Source organism: Salvia hispanica, unplaced genomic scaffold (assembly GCF_023119035.1).
Source record: "Salvia hispanica cultivar TCC Black 2014 unplaced genomic scaffold, UniMelb_Shisp_WGS_1.0 HiC_scaffold_1210, whole genome shotgun sequence".
Classification (NCBI taxonomy): Eukaryota; Viridiplantae; Streptophyta; class Magnoliopsida; order Lamiales; family Lamiaceae; genus Salvia; species Salvia hispanica.
The window spans coordinates 2,333-21,450 of NW_025951484.1; the positions used below are offsets into that span (position 1 = coordinate 2,333).

General features: G+C 35.9%; 3 protein-coding genes across 3 annotated transcripts; all 3 read left to right on the forward strand.

The window, feature by feature from the left end:
* Positions 1-489: 489 nt before the first annotated feature.
* LOC125198111 (disease resistance protein RPH8A-like) lies at positions 490-1,372 on the forward strand. The gene is made up of 2 exons (XM_048096552.1): positions 490-903; positions 971-1,372. Exons 1-2 carry the CDS (start codon positions 490-492, stop codon positions 1,370-1,372), a joined length of 816 nt encoding a protein of 271 aa, XP_047952509.1.
* A 2,373-nt stretch (positions 1,373-3,745) lies between these two features.
* LOC125198109 (probable disease resistance protein At1g59620) lies at positions 3,746-12,670 on the forward strand. Its single transcript, XM_048096549.1, has 5 exons — positions 3,746-3,842; positions 4,526-5,398; positions 6,195-7,159; positions 11,249-11,372; positions 11,643-12,670. The coding sequence occupies exons 2-5, from the start codon at positions 4,594-4,596 to the stop codon at positions 12,668-12,670; spliced, it is 2,922 nt and encodes a 973-aa protein (XP_047952506.1). The 5' UTR covers positions 3,746-3,842; positions 4,526-4,593.
* A 2,365-nt stretch (positions 12,671-15,035) lies between these two features.
* On the forward strand, positions 15,036-17,208 carry LOC125198110 (putative disease resistance protein At1g58400). Its single transcript, XM_048096550.1, has 3 exons — positions 15,036-15,131; positions 16,069-16,163; positions 16,239-17,208. The coding sequence occupies exons 1-3, from the start codon at positions 15,129-15,131 to the stop codon at positions 17,206-17,208; spliced, it is 1,068 nt and encodes a 355-aa protein (XP_047952507.1). The 5' UTR covers positions 15,036-15,128.
* Positions 17,209-19,118: the final 1,910 nt, after the last annotated feature.

Consider the following 19,118-nt stretch of genomic DNA (forward strand, 5'->3'; position numbering starts at 1 on the left):
GAAGTATAAGTACATTATTCATTTAATGCCCCAACCGTTTGATGAAAAGCCACACGAGATTACCTTTTATCATTACATCAAGAAGAACCAAAGAGATTTGTGCCGGTCTATCGTAGCTTGGATGATCAAGTTATGGCATGTTTCTTGTATATGTCCTTTTTAAGGGAAGTGCAATAATAAGGGGAGAAAAGTTGGAACATATTTGGGTTGTTAACGGATTAAGCACATAAAGATGAATTACTTTGTGAATCCATTATGGCAGAGACAAGTTTAAAAAAAGCAGAGGAGGAAATCGGCTTTGAGATCCTAAGGAGCTATCCATCAAAATCCTCGTCATCGTGTTATCCATTGTGGCAGAGACAAGTTCAATCACTCCACGAATCAAGACAACAAACATCTTGTTTCTCTCATCTTTCATGGAGGTGGTCGCTACTTGGACGATGCTAGTAAGTCCTATTGGAAGAGTTTTGAACTACTAGTATGCTCGACATGGAAGATTTTGGGGTGAAGACTTTATCAGAAACTATCGGCACATTGATTAGGTTACGGTATTTGGGATTGAGGAACAACTACATACAAGAGATCCCACACTCCTTTAGGGGCTTGGAAAAGCTTGAGGTTCTCGATATAGCTCAAAACTTTATGGTGGAGTTGCCGGATATCATCAATGAAATGAGTAGCCTTCGTTATCTCTACATGTCTGATGTGATTCACCGAAAGCCTTTGAAGGTAGACGTGCTACAGAATCTTGAGCGCTTAAGCTACATCTCGATTTATGATTGGAGATATGAGGTCTCGAGCTTGGAGAAGATGTCTAGTCTTTTTGAATTGGATATTGAAGAAGTTGATGAAAACTCAGATGTCAACAAGCTCTTTGCATCAGTTGCTATGTTTGAGCGCTTGGTAAGCCTTAATTTGCGAGGATTTCGTTTTAAAAGGATGCCATGTTTGGATGAGATACGGGTTCTAGGTAACCTCCGTGAACTCGAACTCTAGGCTACCAAGTGCCATTAATACTTGTCTTGAAGAAGACCCAATGCTAGTATTGCAGGGAATTCCTAGTTTATCAACGATCAGAATGCGAAATGCATACATTGGTCGACAAATGGTGTTCGGGAAGGACAGCTTTTCTGAGCTCTGTGTCCTGTGCATCAATGAGATGTGGAATTTGAGTGATATTCGGTTCAATGGAGCAACATCTTTGAAAGAACTAGAAATCAAGAATTGTCCCTTCTTGTACACCCTCCCGAAAGAGATTGAGTCGATGCTTTTGCTGAAGAAGTTAAAGATAGTAACAACTAATCGCATTGCAAAAGAGATGAGGAAGTCGAGCCTGTTCTCTAATATACTGGAAGTGGATATAAGTCCATAATTTTACTCTGTAAGTTTATATATTTTGTTTGTTATACTTTTTCTTCTTTCCCATAATCCCCTTCTGTTATTGTGTGTTTTGTAATTCAGATGTCAAGCTACCCGCCTTTTGTTAGGACATCAGAGTCAAGATACGATGATTTTAGTTCTCGTTATTAATAATTTCCTTGTAATTATTTGTTAGTTATTTTGTCTTGTTTTCGAATTCATTTATGATTAGATTTATTTAAATCTTCTCGGGTTTTCTTCTTGATTCTTTCCCGAGTCGTACGAGTCGAATCAAGCAGGGCAAGTTCATTAAAGACACAAGCACATGAACTATAAATGTAAATATTCTCTCCGTCCTCGGAAAACAGAAACAATTTTCATTTTGGTTCGTCCCTTAAAAATAAAAACTTTATGTTTTAGGGGAAAAAATTACTTTTAATAAGATAGGACATATTCTCCGGACTACTTATTACTCCCTTTTGTCCCACTAAAAATGACTCACTTTTCTTTTTGGTTTGTCCCAACCAAGATGATTCATTACTAAAAATGAAAATATCTTATGTCTACTTTATTTTCTTTCTTACTTTACTCTCTCCAGTTCACATATAAGATGAAGTTGCATAAATTCCCATGTCACCCAAGGAAAGGGTCATCTTCCTTGGGACGGAAGGAAAACTTTTTTTCTAATTCTCTTTTATTTTATCAATTATGTATTAAAATTTGCGTTGTTCTAAAAATTTCTGTTTCTCAAAGATGGAGGAGTATAATGAATTATAGTTTGATTTTGTTATGGCTCATTGGCTGGGATCGTGCTCGGATGTACTCCCGTCGTCCACGAATAGGAATCTCGTTTTTCCATTTTTAGTCCGTCGGCGAATAGGAGTCTCGGTTCATTTTATTATAGATAGTTATACGGTCACATCTTCCACTAATTCATTCCACCCACGATTTATTTAAAACTAATATATACAAATATTCCACCCTACATTTCACTCACTTTTCTTTAACATTTCTTAAAATCGAAATAAGTACATTTTTTCATTTCTTAAAAAATCAGTTTTGTCGCGACACAAAGACACCGACTAAATGCTCTCCTCAGTAGTAAAATTTAAGTGGGCGTAATTCATTTCAAAATTCATAGAAAAACACAATTTATCCAAAATAAGTTGGGTTTAAAACGGTGGAATACAAATTTGTGTAAAATCAGAAAAAAATCAAAATGCCCTCTTTTCTGTCTACGGTAGGATCTTGTGCTTCAGTTTCCCCAATTCAATTCTATTCTTACATTGTTTTTGCAAAATTCCAAGGAAGATTTTCTTGAGCTAATCATCCAAGTTGGGGCTTTCTTCACCGTCGAGATTTCGAATTTACTCCTGCGCCTGGTTAGCTTTCAATTTCCTCGATTTTGTTTTCTTTTTTTCCTATTTTTTTTTTTTTCTTTTCAATTCCACTCTATAGCTGCCTGTGAATGATTATAATAAGTAATTAGTTGTTGAGAATTGAGGTTTAAGAGTTTATAGGAGTTTTCAAGGCTTTACTTTTTCCTGACGTCCAAAGATAAGTGACTCATTTCTTTTTTTTTTAATCCTCTCTCTTACTTTTTATTTCCACTTTATTAACTCTCTTACATTATTCATTTTTCATTTCACTAATAAAACCTCATTTCCTTAAATCCTGTGCCGAAAAATTTGTGGTCACTTATCTTGGGACGGAGGGAGTATTTTTCTTCACATATATGATTTTTTTTTTTTTTTTTACTTTTATTTGGGTTTTGGATGTGTGCGATTGGGATCTTAAGCTGAATTATTGTGGTGTGATTGTTTGAAATTTCAATTTATTGTGTGTGATTGTTTGAAGGGAATGGGAAAATTGGAAAATCAATCCCAATTTTGAAGAGTTTATTCAATTATAATTTTCTCATCATTATAGTTATGGTTTTTTAAAACAAAAATACCATTTTTGACTGGCTTAGGATAATTATAATTATGCTGGATTAGGAGATAATTGCGCTGAGGATTAGATGTGACGTGACAGTGATCTTAAATTACGGCCGACAATTTGACATGCGATTATATATATTGTGCTATCGAAATTAGTAAAATGATTTAGTAGAATGGATTAATTTATAACAATAATAGCAGCTGGCTGCATCGGTCAGAAATCATCTAATTAATTTTAATTTATTTTATTCTAATTAATTATACGACTTTATGATTTATGTGACTGCATCCACTTGCATGGCTAATATTATTGTAATTGTATAAGCCAACTATAAACTATTTATCATATTTTATTTTTCCATTGACTTAATTTCCATTCAATTTGAGTCTATGAATTTGTTGTTCAGAATTACTTTCAACTCTGAAACATATAACACTCTCTACCTCTCAGATCACACTTGCCGGCGAAGATAAGGAAATAAGTTGAATCGGAAAATCAAATCCACAGCGGCAAAGATAAGAAGATGTAAGAACGAAAATAAGGTGCTATGGTCTTTTCTTTAAGTAGTTTCAAATTCACATGATTATGTTGTTTTATGTAGATTTTTATAATCCTTGGCTTCATAAAATGTATGTAATCCATATTAAAGTTAATAACTTTCCAATTTAGAATTAGAAGATATTTTTTATGGATTATTGTGTTGTATAATATTGGTCTGAATGATTATGATGATGTTATGTGGATTTTAGTACATTTAGGATTTATTTGAAATAGAAGTAACATGGATCCAGATCTAAATATATTTGTAGACTCCACCAATCTTATGAATATATTCTCGGGTTGCAATATCCAATATCCAATACACTAGATTGCAATTTTTGCCCGTCTGCAATATCCAATACGCTAGACTGCAATCAATAGATTATCAATAGATTGAAGAGTAGCGTTTATAATATTGCAGTGTAGCGTGGTGTCACAGTCACTTTAAGAGGTGTTGTCATTTTAACGCACCCCCATATGCTAATCCTTAATTCGTTTTTTTCATACAAAATATTACTCCCTCCGTCCCAAAAAAAATGTCACATTTTCCTTTTAGTTTGTCCCACAAAAGATGTCACATTTCCATTTTTGGAAAAAGCTCTCTTACATGAATATAAAAATTATATTTTCTCTCTCTATTTAACACACAAATAAAATCTCCTAAAATCTCGTGCCGTCCCACAAGTGTGATATCTTTTGTGGGACGGAGGGAGTACAATTTTGTTACGTGCAGACAGCAGTTTTCCTAGAAACATGTCGGAGGCCTTCATCTTAGAGGTGATACAGAATCTGGAAAGTTTTCTGCAGTCTGAGGATACAACGCAGGACAGATACAGAGATATCTCGGAGGCCTCCATGACTTCTCGCAAAAGCCACGTTTCAGAGGTTATACATGAGATGAGAATGGCGTTGGATTTCTATAGAGAGAGAGAATCAGGAGAGAGGAGCAAGCTAAATTATTTGCTAGCTGACTTTGCTGAGATAGCTCAAGTGTCAAAAGACAACATATCCATGTTTAAGCTCTCTTTCTATGAAGAGATGTATTATGTCCTAGAATGGATGAAGAAGACAAGAAAGCGCATGATGAATTTTGGAGATGGCGAGGGGGCGAGTAGTTCACAAAGTGTTGGAGACGAAGGTGTCGTGCTGGGGTTGGAGAAAGACGTGGAACAGATTATCGATAGAGTGATTCTTGGTAAAGCCGTTCTTAATGAGAGGCCGCGCCTCGTGATTTCATGTATCAAAGGCATGATTGGTGCCGGGAAGACGACTCTTGCCCGACAAGTGTACAACCATCCAGACATCGTTGAAAGATTCAAGCTCCGTGCTTGGGTAACGATTTCTAGTAGTGACACAAGTGCACATGAAGTGCTTGTGGAACTGATACAGAAGTTGGGGGAACATGTCGAAGATCCATTGACGTTGGATGAAATGGACAACCTGAGTCTCCAAAATATGCTTTGGGGAAAGCTAAAAGGAATGCCATATTTTATAGTTCTCGACAATGTGCCGAAAGGAATGTGGCTGCGATCCATATTAGATGGTCTTCCATACAAAGGTATGTTCGCTTTTATATCTTATCTTAGAACTAATTCTGCATGCTTAAACTTATTAACATTTAGTAGAAATCAAATTAATTTGTTTTATGAGTAAAGGTCAATTTTGGTCCTAAACATATGACTTAAATATGAATTTGGTCTAAAACATTCACTTTTCGAAAAACAGGTCCATAACAAATGAAATCCTTATCGGAGTAGTCCTTATTTGATGGTTCCGTAAAAAAACTAACGGTCATGCCTGTGCAATGTGCAATTTGCGTTGACCGTTAGTTTTTTTATGGAACTGTCAAAAAAAGGACTACTTCGTCGACATTTTCATTTGCTATGGACCTGTTATTCAAAAAATGAATGTTTTGGACCAAATTCATATTTTGTTACTCTTGTTTTATTAATGTCAATTCATACTTATACTTATTAGTGTAAATTGTCATACTTCTAAGTCTCCCTTTTTTTGCATCAAGTTCTTATAACTCCCTCTGTCCCAAGTTACTTGAGTCGTACTCAATTTTGGGTTGTCCCAAGTTACCTGAGTCATTTCTTCTTTTAGCTAAAAACAAAACATTTAATCTCACCTACTTTATTTTTTCTTTTACTTTATTCTCTCATCTACTTTATTTAAGTCATTAAACACAACTTTATGCCGAAAAGAAACGCCTCAAGTAATGTAGGAAGGAGAGAGTATAGTTTAGTATCCTTCTAAGTCTCCCTTTTTTGCATCAAGTTCTTAATATAGTTTAGTGTCCTTCTAAGTCTACCTTTTTTGCATCAAGTTCTTAATATATGGTATATAACCAGGCTGCCGTGGATGTAATTTGTTGACCACCAGTCGCTATCAGATTACAGAAGACGACTTTTATACTCACGAGATGAAACCTTTGGATTCTAAAAAGAGCTGGCAATTGTTTTCAAAAACAATCGATAAATTTACAAGTGATGAGAACAAATTCTCAAAGGAGTTGGAGAGGAAGGCGAAAGATATGTTGAAAAAATGTGGGGGCTTGCCGCTAGCTATAATAGATGTTGCAAGGCAGAAAGCTAAGCAAAGGCTTTCAGGGATTGAATGGGAAGAACTTTTTGATTCAATTGATTTGGGTGAATTATTGAAGTTGTTTGAGCCGGTCTATCATAGCTTGGATGATCAACTTAAGGCATGTTTCTTGCATATGTCCTTTTTGAAGGAAAATGCAACAATAAGGGGAGAAAAGTTGGGACATATTTGGGCTGCAATCGGATTAAACACAGAAAGATCTATTCCATACATGGCCAATGAAGAGTGCATGCACATGTTACGATCGTGTATAGATGAATTACTTTGTGAATCCATTATTGAATACGTGAACGATTCTGAATTTTTCAGGTATCGCATCAATCCTCTACTCTATGAGCTATCCATAAAAAAAGCAGAGGAGGAAATCGGCTTTGAGATCCTAAGGAGCAATGGAATTAATCGGCACTCTCAAAATCCTCGTCATCGTGTTATCCACTGTGGAAGAGACAAGTTTAATCACTCCACGAATCAAGACAACAAACATCTTGTTTCTCTTATCTTTCATGGTGGTGGTCGCTACTTGGACGATGCTAGTCAGTCCTATTGGAAGAGTTTTGAGCTACTCAGGATTCTCGACATGGAAGATTTTGGGGTGAAGACTTTATCAGAAACTATCGGCACATTGACTAGGTTACGGTATTTGGGATTGAGGAACAATTACCTGCAAGAGATCCCACATTGGTGGAGTTGCCAAATATTATCAATGAAATGGGTAGCCTTCGTTATCTCTACATGTCTGATGTGATTTACCGAAAGCCTTTGAAGGTAGACGTGCTACTATACTGCTGGGTCAGTCATTTTTTCGATTTCGGCCCAGATATACTACTGGGTCAGTCAAATTCAACCCACAGTCGGTGACCCGCTCTGATACCATGATAGAAATCCATGAGTTCCATCCTAAAACCAATTGGTAATAGGAGGAGGGGCCCATGAGACTTATATACTAGTTTCAGTTTTATCTTGACACCGATGTGGGACAGTTATAAGTTATATTTTTAGGTTCAATTGCCAACAGATTCATAAGCTCGATTCCGGCTTTCTTTGACTGTTCTTTCCCGGAATGGCGGAATGCAAATGGCAGTTGAATCGCTTGATTCAATTCCTTCTGAGTTTGGATTTGGTGTAAATTGTCGGTGATGGCCTACGAAGTTATTATGAGTCAACTCCTTTACATTCTTCTTAAGTGAGACAGGTTGGTTGGCCCAACACAATCCATCAAATTCTTCTCAGCAAAAACTGATATCTAAGAAATTCTCCAACTGCTCAACGAAATGTACATGATGTCTTATTTGGAAACTTGCCATTTTACAAATGAAAAAATTCCACGTAGCGCAAGTTCATTAAAGACACAAGCACATGAACTATAAATGCAAATAATCCCTCCATCCTTTAAAAACATAAACTAGTGTCATTTTGATCCATCCCTTAAAAATAAAAATTTTATTGTTTTCTTTTTTTCCTATTTTTTATTTTTCTTTTCAATTCCACTCTATAGCTGCCTATGAATGATTATAATAAGTAATTAGTTGTTGAGAATTGAGGTTTAAGAGTTTATAGGAGTTTTCAAGGCTTTACTTCTTCCTATTTTTCTTCAAATATATGATTTTTTTTACTTTTATTTAGGTTTTGGATGTGCAATTGAGATCTTCAGCTGAATTATTTTTCTCATCATTATAATAACTCAAGGATAATTATAATTATGCTGGATTAGGAGATAATTGCGCTGAGGATTAGGTGTGACAGTGATCTTAAATTACGGCCGACAATTTGACTTTCGATTATATATATTGTGCTATCGAAATTAATAAAATGATTTAGTACAATATTGGATTAATTTACAACAATAATAGCAGCTGGCTGCATCGGGCAGAAATCATCTAATTAATTTAAATTTATTTTATCCTAATTAATTATGCAACTCTGCATCCACTAGCTTCCTTTCACATGGCTTATATTATTATATAACTAGTTACCATATTTTATTTTTCCATTTAATTGATTTCCATTCAATTTGAGTATGAATTTGTTGTTCAGAATTACTTCCATCTCTGAAAGATATCACTCTCTCTACCTCTCAAATCACACTCTCCGGCGAACATACCGAAATGAGTTGAATCGGAAAATCAAATCCACTCCGGCAAAGATAACAAGATATAAACACAATAAAAGGTATTCTGTTATTCTTTTCTTTAAGTACTTTAAAACGGGAATATAGTCATTTTTCTTGGGACGGAGAATATTAAAATCTCAATTAGAGTAAAAAGTGTCTTTTTTTGGGCCCCTAAAAATATAGCCTTTCCCTTTTGTTGTCCCATAAAAATGGATTCAATTAAAGATCATGCAATGTTAAAAAAAATTTACAATAGTTTTTTTTTTCCCAAAAATTTTGTCTTTCTTTCCCCCCTCTCCTAAACTGTTTCTTCAATTTGTAGAACCAACTTGGCCTTCTTGTTTTCACAGATGTTCTTGATTGAAAAGTTTATTTATTTAACCCAAAAAATGAACTCAAAAAAGTCTTACCCTAAATTCAATCTCAAACCCCTGTCGTTCCGTGCTAGGGTCACCCATGTCCCCTTTTCCGCTCCTTTTCTCACGAGCAAAGGGGTTTTTTCTATCATCGTCATGATTAGAAAGATCGAATCTGAATTTATTTTGGTTGAAGCCCCCGTTGAGCAAGTCATCACGGAGGTCTCGAACCTCTGCTGGGTCGTTCTTGATGTTAGACCCGTTTGTGCAGCCTTTTCGTTTTGGGATCACGCATCCTCCCCCCGATCGCCACCACAAGCACCCCACGTCTACATACACCCCTTGATAATAAACCGGGTTTGGGATAAATTAATGCACAAACATATAGAGAATAACTGAACTCATAAAAATAAAAACTCTTTGAGAACTTCAGATAGAAACTCAAAGTAATTTAATATTCAAAGTTTGTTTTTTCACCAATATGAGGCCTTTATATAGGAAAAGGGAAAGTCCTAAATTTATGTAAAACAAAATTTAAAAGAAAATAACAAAAAGGAAAAAAACAAAAGGAAACCTAATTTGGTAAAAGGGAAAAAACAAGTAATATTTTTATCTACTAATTTACTAACTGGGAAATAAATAAAAATCCAAAAATAATTTGTTTCCCCCAATCATGCTGGAATTTCATCATTGACTCCCAGTTATATCTATTCTAAAATTATGGAACCCAAAGTGAAAACGCATCAATCCCTCCCCCTTTTTAAAAAAAACATCCCGGGCCACATTGGGGGGAAACCATCTATTTGCTTACTTTTTTCCATGTTTTTTCATCAAATTGATAAGACATGATAGGGAAACCCAAAATCATGATCAAAGGTAAATGGTTGACTCCAACTTTATATTTGCCACTAGTTTAGGATTGTATCATATACTAGAAAATCATACTACAATTTTTTTTCATGCAGTTTTCCTAAAAAACATGCCCGGAGGGGAACTTTTTTTAATAATACAACAACTTGAGATTGTTCAAAGCTAAGACTGGGAATTCTGTATCTCCCCATTTAATCATCTAGAGTTTTCAAATATGACGGAGTTAAAAGGGGGTTTCCTAAAGAGATAATAAATGAGTTGAAAAAGGATGCTGGATTTTTTAAAAGACAAGGAATTTGAGTGAGGACGACTGAGTTATTTGCTTGCTGACTTTGTCGCAGGGTCGAAGATCAGTACCCCCTTCACAACATTCGGTAATGATAATGACATTTTCTGCCCACATTGGCCACTATCCGAAAATTGGCTGAGGGAGAAAAAAAGCGTGCGAGGGAGTTTGAAAATTGGTGAAGGGGAGCAGCCCACAAAGAGTTGGAGAAGTAGGATCGTGGTGGGTTTGGAAAACGGGGGAACTGCTTGTCGATAAAGTAATTTTTAAAAAGGGCCGGACTTCATCGTTTCGGATCAAAGGCATGATTGGTGCAGGAATCCCCGACTTTGCCAGACAAGTATACAACCATCCGGACGTCATTGAAAAAACTTCAAGCCCCGGTTTATGGATAACCCTTTCTAGTTATCTAAGTTTTAAACCCGGGGGTGCTTGTGGAACTCATCGCCAGGTTTTGGAGCAAATGGGCACCCCAAATTTTCCCCTGAGGTGCTTCACCAATACCCTGAATTGCCAGATTCGTTATAATGCACCACCCCCCGCAAGACTCATTCTGACTGGCTTCATACAACTAAGTCACGAAAGGGACAACGAGCCCCCCACTAGCTTGCTTTAGTGTGGAGAAGGTATATTATCATTTTCAATTCTTCTTGATTTGTCTTTTTTCTTCTTATGTTAGAAGTAATTCTGCATGCTTAAATTCACCATTAGGTAGAAATGGAAATTAAAATACTTTTACAAGGCATGAAAAGCATTCATTTTGTTCCTACTCTCCGTGTGTTAAACTGTTAATATATCTGCTTTTATCACACATAAAACTTAGATATAGTATTATAAATTGAGTTTACTTTAACATGAAGAACTTGTCTGTAACTTAGGTCGCATGTGGTACGTTACATAGCATCCTATATGATATGAACTAGCTGGTTATGTATTTTACACTAGGGACAATTTTGCCATATTTTCTTAAATGTTGCAAGTAGCCACACTTTAATTTCCATCATCTGTAACACTACAAAACAGTCGCCAATTAGTGACGGAAAAATCCATCACTAATCAGTGAAATTTCTTCACTAAACAGATTAGTGCCAGATCAAGTTTGGGCAGATCCGTCAATAATAAACTTGTCGGTAAAAAGTTTTAGTTACGGTTTTTCTGTCACTAAATTTACTATGACAGAACTTTAGGCGACTACCTGGCATTAATGACGGAGTAATCTGTCACCAGTTAGTGACTGACAGATTTCAGTCACTAGTTCTGTCACTAGTTGTGGAGCTACTGGATGGCGTCACTAATTCCGTCAGTAGTTTGCATTTTTTTATAGTGTTAGGATTCTAACAAATTATACCTATTATAAGGATTTGTTAAAATAGACACTTGTTGGCATAATTAAAGTAATCTTTCGTGCTTAATTAGCGAATTCAAGATAGATTTCACGATTAAACCTAGCTATACTTGATTGATGTGAGACAATTCACTTTAACAAATTATAAACCCTATTCAAGATTCCATAGTTAAGTAGCCTTTTGAGTTTCCTTGTTTGCATCAAGTTCTTAACATGGTATATAATCAGGAAACGGAAGTAGATTGTTGCTCACCAGTTGCCATCGAAGTAACTTCGAAATCTTTTACACTCATGAGGTTAAATCTTTGGATTCTGATAAGAGCTGGCAATTGTTTTCAAAAACCTTTGATAAATTTACAAGTGAAGAGAACAAATTCTCAAAGGAGTTGGAGAGGAAGGGAAGAGAGATGCTGAAAAAATGTTGGGGTCTGCCACTAGCTATAGTAAATGTTGCAAGGGATAAAGCAAGGCAAAGACTTGCAGGGATGAAATTGGAAGAACTTTTTGATTCAATTGATTTGAGTGAAACATTGAAGTTATTGGAGCCGATGTATCATAAATTGGATGAAGAGCTCAAGCCATGTTTCTTGTATATGTCCTTTTTTAAGGAAAATGCAATCATGAGGGAAGAAAAGTTGCAACATATTTGGGCTCTAAGAGGAATAAAAAGACAGAGAGTTGCAACATATATGGTTGATGAATTTATACATTACCAATCTTATTGGAAGAATTTTGAACTCCTCAAGATACTCGATATGGAAGATTTTGGGATGAAGACTTTATCAGAAACTATTGGCACGTTGATCGAGTTAAGGTATTTGGGATTGAGAAACAATTTTATTCAAGAGATCCCACACTCATTTGGGAACTTGAAAAGGCTCGAGGTTTTCGATGTAGCTCTAAACTTTATGGTGGAGGTATCAAATATTATATGTGAAATGGGTAGCCTTCGTTATCTCTACATGTCTGATGTGATTTATCGGACGCCTTTCAAAGTAGATGCGCTACAGAATCTGAAAACCCTAACCTACATCTCGATCTATGATTGGGCATATGAGGGCTCAAACTTGGAGACAATGACTCATCTCAAAAAATTGGGCATTGAAGAAGTTGATGAAAACTCAGATGTAGGCAAGCTCTTTGCATCAGTGTCCAAGTTCAATAGCCTCGAAAACCTTATCTTGAGAGGGTTTCGTTTCAGAAGCATGCCGTGTTTGGACGAGATTAGTGTTCTAACATTGGTCGAGAAATGGTAATCGAGAAGCAAAGCTTTCCCTCTCTCGATATCCTACGCATCAATGAGTTGTGGAATTTGAGAGATGTTCGTGTTGAAAGTGGAGGAATGCGATATCTAAAAGAACTAGAAATCAAGAATTGTCCACACTTGGAGAATCTCCCGGAACAGATTTGTTATATGAGATATCTGAGGAAGTTAAAGATGGTAACAACTAAACACATTGCAACAAAGATCAGAAATTCTGGCTTGATCTCTGATATAGTGGAAGTGGATATTAGTCCATAATTTTATTTTGTAAGTTTATTCTTTCCCTTTATCCCCTTTTGTTATTGTGCTTTTGTAATTACTTTCTTTATGTTGAAAAGTAAAATGCGGAAAATAAAATACTATTGCAGAAAGTAAAAGACGGGGAGATCTTTAAAGACTACATTGTGAATGACCTGGGTTAATTATACTAATATCCTTTTTATTTGATTTTCCATAATCTTTAATTGATTTCATTCTTTATTCTTGCCATAACTTCCTCCCTTGCCTTCTTGTTCTCCAATTAATTAATTTCCCCATTCCAACACTCCCCCTCAAGTTAAGTATCGAGTTTTTCGATACTTAACTTGCACGATCTGCACTTTGATAAATAGTTTATACTCATATTTAAGAGTTCTTCAATTTCCATTGACAGTTTATGCTCGTATCATAGAGCTTCTTCAATTTTTCTTCATTGAAAGTTTAGGCTTTTATCAAGGAGCTCTTCATTCATCATTAAAAGTTTAGACTCATTTTCAAGGAGTTCTTCAATTTTATGTTAATCTTTAATTGATTTCATTCTTTATTCTTGTATAACTTCCTCCCTTGCCTTCTTGTTCTCCAATTAATTAATTTCCTCATTCCAACACTTTATACTCTTCATCACCTATCAAACTATGATATAGTTGGAGAAAGCATATTCTCGTTAGAATAAAAATTATCTTGGACTTATATGTTAATGATTTTGTCTTATTTTTCCAACTCATGTAGGATTAGATTTATTTAAATCTTCTCCGGTTTTCTTCTTGATTTTTTCCCGAGTCGTACGAGTCGAATCAAGCAGGGACTCTGTAATAATAGAGTCTCTTAGGCGTCAAAAAACATTGAGAAATAAAATATTTATTATCTCATTCACAGTTCTTAAACCCCAGCACCTCAACTAGGGTATGTTCTTGTTCTTCTTCTTCACCATTATTTTCGATCAATTGGTGCTCTTTCTCATGTTGGGTATATCTTCACTATTACCTTTTTTTTTATTTGTCTTTTACTTTATCAATTGTGCATTAAAAAGGTACGGACGACGAAAGTGGAGTAAAGCACCAACTATCTCATTTTGACTAGCTCGCTTATACAGTCATAGCAATGTAAGCAAAATAATTAGCTGGTGCGGGTGTGGTAGTCATTTTAAATTTTGGCCAATTATTTGACTTTCGATTATATATTGACGTTGCATCTAATCGGAACAATGGATTGGATTGGCCAAATAATTTATTTATTTATTTTATCCTAATTAATTATGTTACTTTTAGAGTTGACCATAAGTTTATGAATTTGGAAACTGCTTTTGAGTTCTGAATGGGGAAACACAATGACTTTAGATAAATTAATTTTTACGCTTATTCATCCTGATTGGTTTCTAATTATATTATATTAATTTTAAAATAAATATTAATTAACTAAGTCTACAAAAATGCGGTTTACCCAGACCAAGAATCTCTAGTTGATTACAGAAGGATTTGCCGTCGGTAATTTTTTTCGATTTTGAGTTTTATTTTCAGTTTAGTGTCGGAATATAATTTTTGGCGACGGATTTCCAGTTTAAGGAAACAGTTTAATTATCAATGGATTTTACGAGATAGTCTAATTTTTGTTTACCGGCGACCATTTCCGGTGGGTTTTCCGTCTGTACATTTATCGACAAAAAAAAAACCGATCATTAAATTATTTAACGACTACTCGACTAGTGATTTGCAGACAGTTATTTTCGTCGATACACTGTTTACCAACAAAAAAATGGGTATTACTGGCGGAATATTTCATCGGTAAAGGTGCTTCTTTTGTCATGAAATATAATAAAATGAATAAATTCAATCTTATTAATTATTGTATAAATGTAAGTAGCCAAGATCACCTCATAAATAATAGTACTCCAATTATTGCAAGTAGGAATTATTGTATAAATGTAAGTAGCAACAACTTGCTGACTTTCAGATGGCTCATATTGTTGCAATTGTCTTAATCCAGCTAACCTATTTATTATATTTTTAAATTTTTCCTATCTAATTCCCAATCAATTTGACCATATTAAATCTATGAATTTGTTGTTCAAAATTACTCCGAAAGATATCTAACTCTCTACCATTCAAATCACAGTCGGCGGCGAAGATAAGGAAAAGAGTTGAATCGGAAAATCACTGCAGCCACCGGCAAACAGAAGAAGATATAATTACAAAATGGTAATTTCTTTTATCTGAATACTTTCATGAACATGATTCATATGATTATGTTTATTTTATATAGATTTTGAAATCCTTGGCTTCGTAAAATTTATGCAATCCAAATTAAAGGTAAAAAGTTTCCAATTAATCTAAATCTCTCAAGTTAGAGCTTCTACAGAAAGCTTGGGTGAAAGGAGTTGGGAAGAATTATTTCAATTAGAAATTTCAATTAGAATGGAAAAAGATTTTTGAGATATAGTGTTATTATGATGATATGTGGATTTTAGTTGGATTTATTTTGAAGAAGGAATTATTTGGATCCGGATATTATAGGAACCAAATCTCAGCACCTCAACAAAAATATGGTGACTAGTTTTAATTCATTGTTATCTTGTGCTTTTTAGAGTTGACTACTAACATATCCATTTTTATGTTTTAAAGATAACAAAAAATGGTCTAAAAAGATTAAAACGATAAAAAAAAAGCAAATTTCAGAAATGTATTATACATTGTAGAAATTAAATTTAATTTGTATAAATCATAGCCAGTTTTCATAATTTGTACAAAATTAATTTCAGAGTTAATGCGGTCAACTTGAATGAATGTGAGTGGAAAAAATTATTGAAATATGGGTCTGCATACCAAAAGTGAAAAATAAGTAAATAATTCTTCAAATTGTGGATATTCCAAAATGGCAAAATTATTGTTTATATCGTGGATAGCGTGAGTACTTTATTTTCTTTTAATTTATTTTCATCTCCACTTTACTCACAAAACAATAATACATTAAATCATGTGTCTAAAAGCAAATGTTTCATATTCAGTGGGACGGAGAGAGTAGAATAGATATGATGTATCTTTAATTATTCTACTACTCTCTCCGTCAGCCAATAAATGTCTCATTTTTACCGTCTCGAGTTTTAAAAACTTGCTTATTTTCTTGGACCTACACCAGATCGGAAGTAAAATATTGATGTTTTCCGGCAGAAGTCGTTGGTTGACGGTCGACCACACTCAACCCCACCTGAGTCTGTCGTTGGTTATGTCGTGGTAAAGACACCTACCTTGATTCGTTTCATTATATCTACATACATCAAAATCTTACTACAATATTGGTACGTGCAGTTTAGCCAGAAACATGTCGGAGGCCATCATCTTAGGTTCGATACACAAACTCGAATCCGTCTTGATTGAGCCGCTAAATATCGATTCCGGTGTGGAGAAAATGCTGAAAGAGGTGGTAGATGAGCTGAGAACGACGCTGGATTTCTCGAGAGAGAACGAATCGGGGGAGAGGAAAAGGCTCAGTTATTTGCTAGCCGACTTTGCGGAGATCGCTCAGTATTCAGCAGACCTCACAATACACATTCATGACTACCGCATCCAAATTGACTTAACGGCTTTCCTAAGCCTTCTGCCGCAGATGAGACAACGCGTGGCGGAGTTTGGAGTGGAAGATGTGCACAGTGTTGGACAAGAAGAAGAAGAAGCAGAAGAAGAAGCAGAAGAAGGTGTCGTGGTGGGGTTGGAGAAAGACGTCCAACTTATTAACAGGGCGATTCTTAACGAGAATCCGGAAACCTTGGTTTCGTGCATCAAAGGCATGATTGGTGTGGGAAAGACGACTCTTGCTAGACAAGTGTACAACCATCCGGCCATCGTGGGGAAATTCAAGCACCGCAGGGCGTGGGTAAGCATGTCTCGTGACACGAGCATTCACGAGGTGCTTGTGGAGCTGGTGAAGCAGTTGGTGGGACTTGATGGGGATTTGGTGTTGCTCGAGGAAATGGACAATCGCAGTCTTCGACAGATGATTTGCCAAAACATGGAGGGAATGCCATATTTCATAGTTTTCGACAACATGCCAAAAGAAATGTATTTGTTTTGCATCTACTTAGATCTTCCTCTAACGGGTACTCCTTCTGTCCCAAGTTACTTGAGTCAGTATTATAATTCGGGTTATCCTAAATTATTTGAGTCATTAGGCATGCTTGCCTTTATTTCTTTATCCTTGTTGAGGGTCAAACTATCCCACATTGGAGAATTAGAAATATCCCACATTGGAGAATTAGAAAAGGTGCAAGCAATACCTTAGATAGTTATATCACTCTATTAGTGTGAAGCCTTTTAAGGAACATCATTAAAGGAAAAACCGTGAGGCTTTTGCCCAAAGCGGATAATATCATACTAATGTGAAGTTCGGGCGTGCACTGACGAAATTGATAAGTGTGAGACATAAAAAGAAAAAAATAATGGAATATTGTTGATGGAGAATTAGTTCATCTCAAAAACTTACCAAAAATAACATTAGACCAATTTTGAAAATGAACCAAAATGATAAGTTAACTACTATTTTTTAAGGGAGGAGGGAGTATAAAAAATCAACTGAATATTGTAAATACAAATAGTTCAGTAGCATTATGAGTCTCTCTTTATTTTTGTGTAAAGTTATTAACATGGTATATAATCAGGTCATGGATGTAGATTATTGGTCACCTGTCGTTATGAGCCTGTAGAATTAATCTATTATACTCATGAGAAGAAAGCTTTGGATTCTGAAAAGAGTTGGCAATTGTTTTTGCAAACAATTAATAAATTTGTAGGGATCAGACCACTCGGGATTCGCTAATTACCGGGACCTCTTTATTGCAATTGATCTGAGATGGCTAGATCTCAGAGTATACAATCGAACTATACAATCAATAGATGCTACAGGTTACAAAGAAAACCCTAACACTAATCAGAAGCCTTGACCGGTTCTGATTCCATAGCTAGATCCTTAGTAATCGTCCTGCACACTCAAGTAGATTGTTAGTAAGACAAGAAGTAAGATCCTAAAGGATCTATAACCCGAAGTAACAAACAAGATAGAGTAAACCGCGGGACTTTGGCTCAGGTTGCACAAGCAACTTCACAAGGGCCAAGAACCTCCTCTATCTTCACCACGAGTCACAAGAGAGCACAGCGAGACAAACCAGACCCCAAAACCCTAGGAGCCTACCGATTGCTACTTCGCACCGGCTACCTCTCACACGAGATCACAATCACAAGTCAGAATCACCTCCGCAAAGTCTAGAGGCCACAAGTCTCTCAACACTCAAGGAATCGCTCGAAGATCTTCACCTAAAACCGCCAGACTTGAACTTAACCGCTCAAAATGGCTAACTGGATCTATCAACACAGGAGTTGACGGATCTACACTCTTCACTCACAGAACCAGAGAGAAGAAGTCACCGGAGAAGAAGATCGGCGAAGAACAGAGATGAGAGAGAGAGAATTCTAGAGAGAAGGCGGAGATCGAAGGCTGAAAGAGAGAGAGTGAACAACTAGGTCAGAATGTGAGAAGTCATCTGACTTATCTCACAACACAAACACAACTCCAGATCAACGGCTCAGGAGCATAATCCTCGTGGAGTTGCCACGCGGCAGCAATCAGTGCTCCCAGGTAAGTAACGGGCCAAACCAACAATTGGGCCATTACACAAGTTCTGGGCCTAGAATTAAATCAGCCCAAAGCTTTTAATTCACTGAGCCCAAACACCATTGGGGTCCATTTATCCCACATACTCCACCTTGGACCACATTGGGTAAACAGAGGAGAGTCTTGGTCCACATGTATTTTCATCACAGCCTACAAGGTAAATCCAAGACACCAAAGAACAAGGTTCATTAGTCAAGGAAATACCAGGTTGCCTCTAGGCACCAGAGGACCAAGGTCCATTAGCCAAAGAGGTCTTTTGACCCACAGACACTAGAGAATAAAATCTCAAGTCTGGGTCATATTATCCGAGGGACATGCAATGCTAGCCACAATCAAAGTGCAACTTTTTGATGCAGGAAAGCAATTTATCAACAGATAGACACTTAGTGCCCATATCTGCTGGGTTTTGATCAGTGTGAATTTTATGCAATGCAATCTCACCCTTTTCAACAACATCTCTAATAAAATGAAACCTAACATCTATATGTTTGGTTCTATCATGAAAGACAGGGTTTTTGCACAAC

Bases quoted from the DNA above. Each gene is read 5' to 3' on its own strand.
- LOC125198111 (XM_048096552.1), top strand. From the start codon at position 490: ATGGAAGATTTTGGGGTGAAGACTTTATCAGAAACTATCGGCACATTG. The intron at 904-970 runs GTAAGCCTTAAT...TACGGGTTCTAG, and splicing joins TTGCTATGTTTGAGCGCTTG to GTAACCTCCGTGAACTCGAA.
- LOC125198109 (XM_048096549.1), top strand. From the start codon at position 4,594: ATGTCGGAGGCCTTCATCTTAGAGGTGATACAGAATCTGGAAAGTTTT. The intron at 5,399-6,194 runs GTATGTTCGCTT...GTATATAACCAG, and splicing joins AGATGGTCTTCCATACAAAG to GCTGCCGTGGATGTAATTTG. The intron at 11,373-11,642 runs GTAGTTTGCATT...GTATATAATCAG, and splicing joins TGGCGTCACTAATTCCGTCA to GAAACGGAAGTAGATTGTTG.
- LOC125198110 (XM_048096550.1), top strand. The intron at 16,164-16,238 runs GTAAAGACACCT...TGGTACGTGCAG, and splicing joins CTGTCGTTGGTTATGTCGTG to TTTAGCCAGAAACATGTCGG.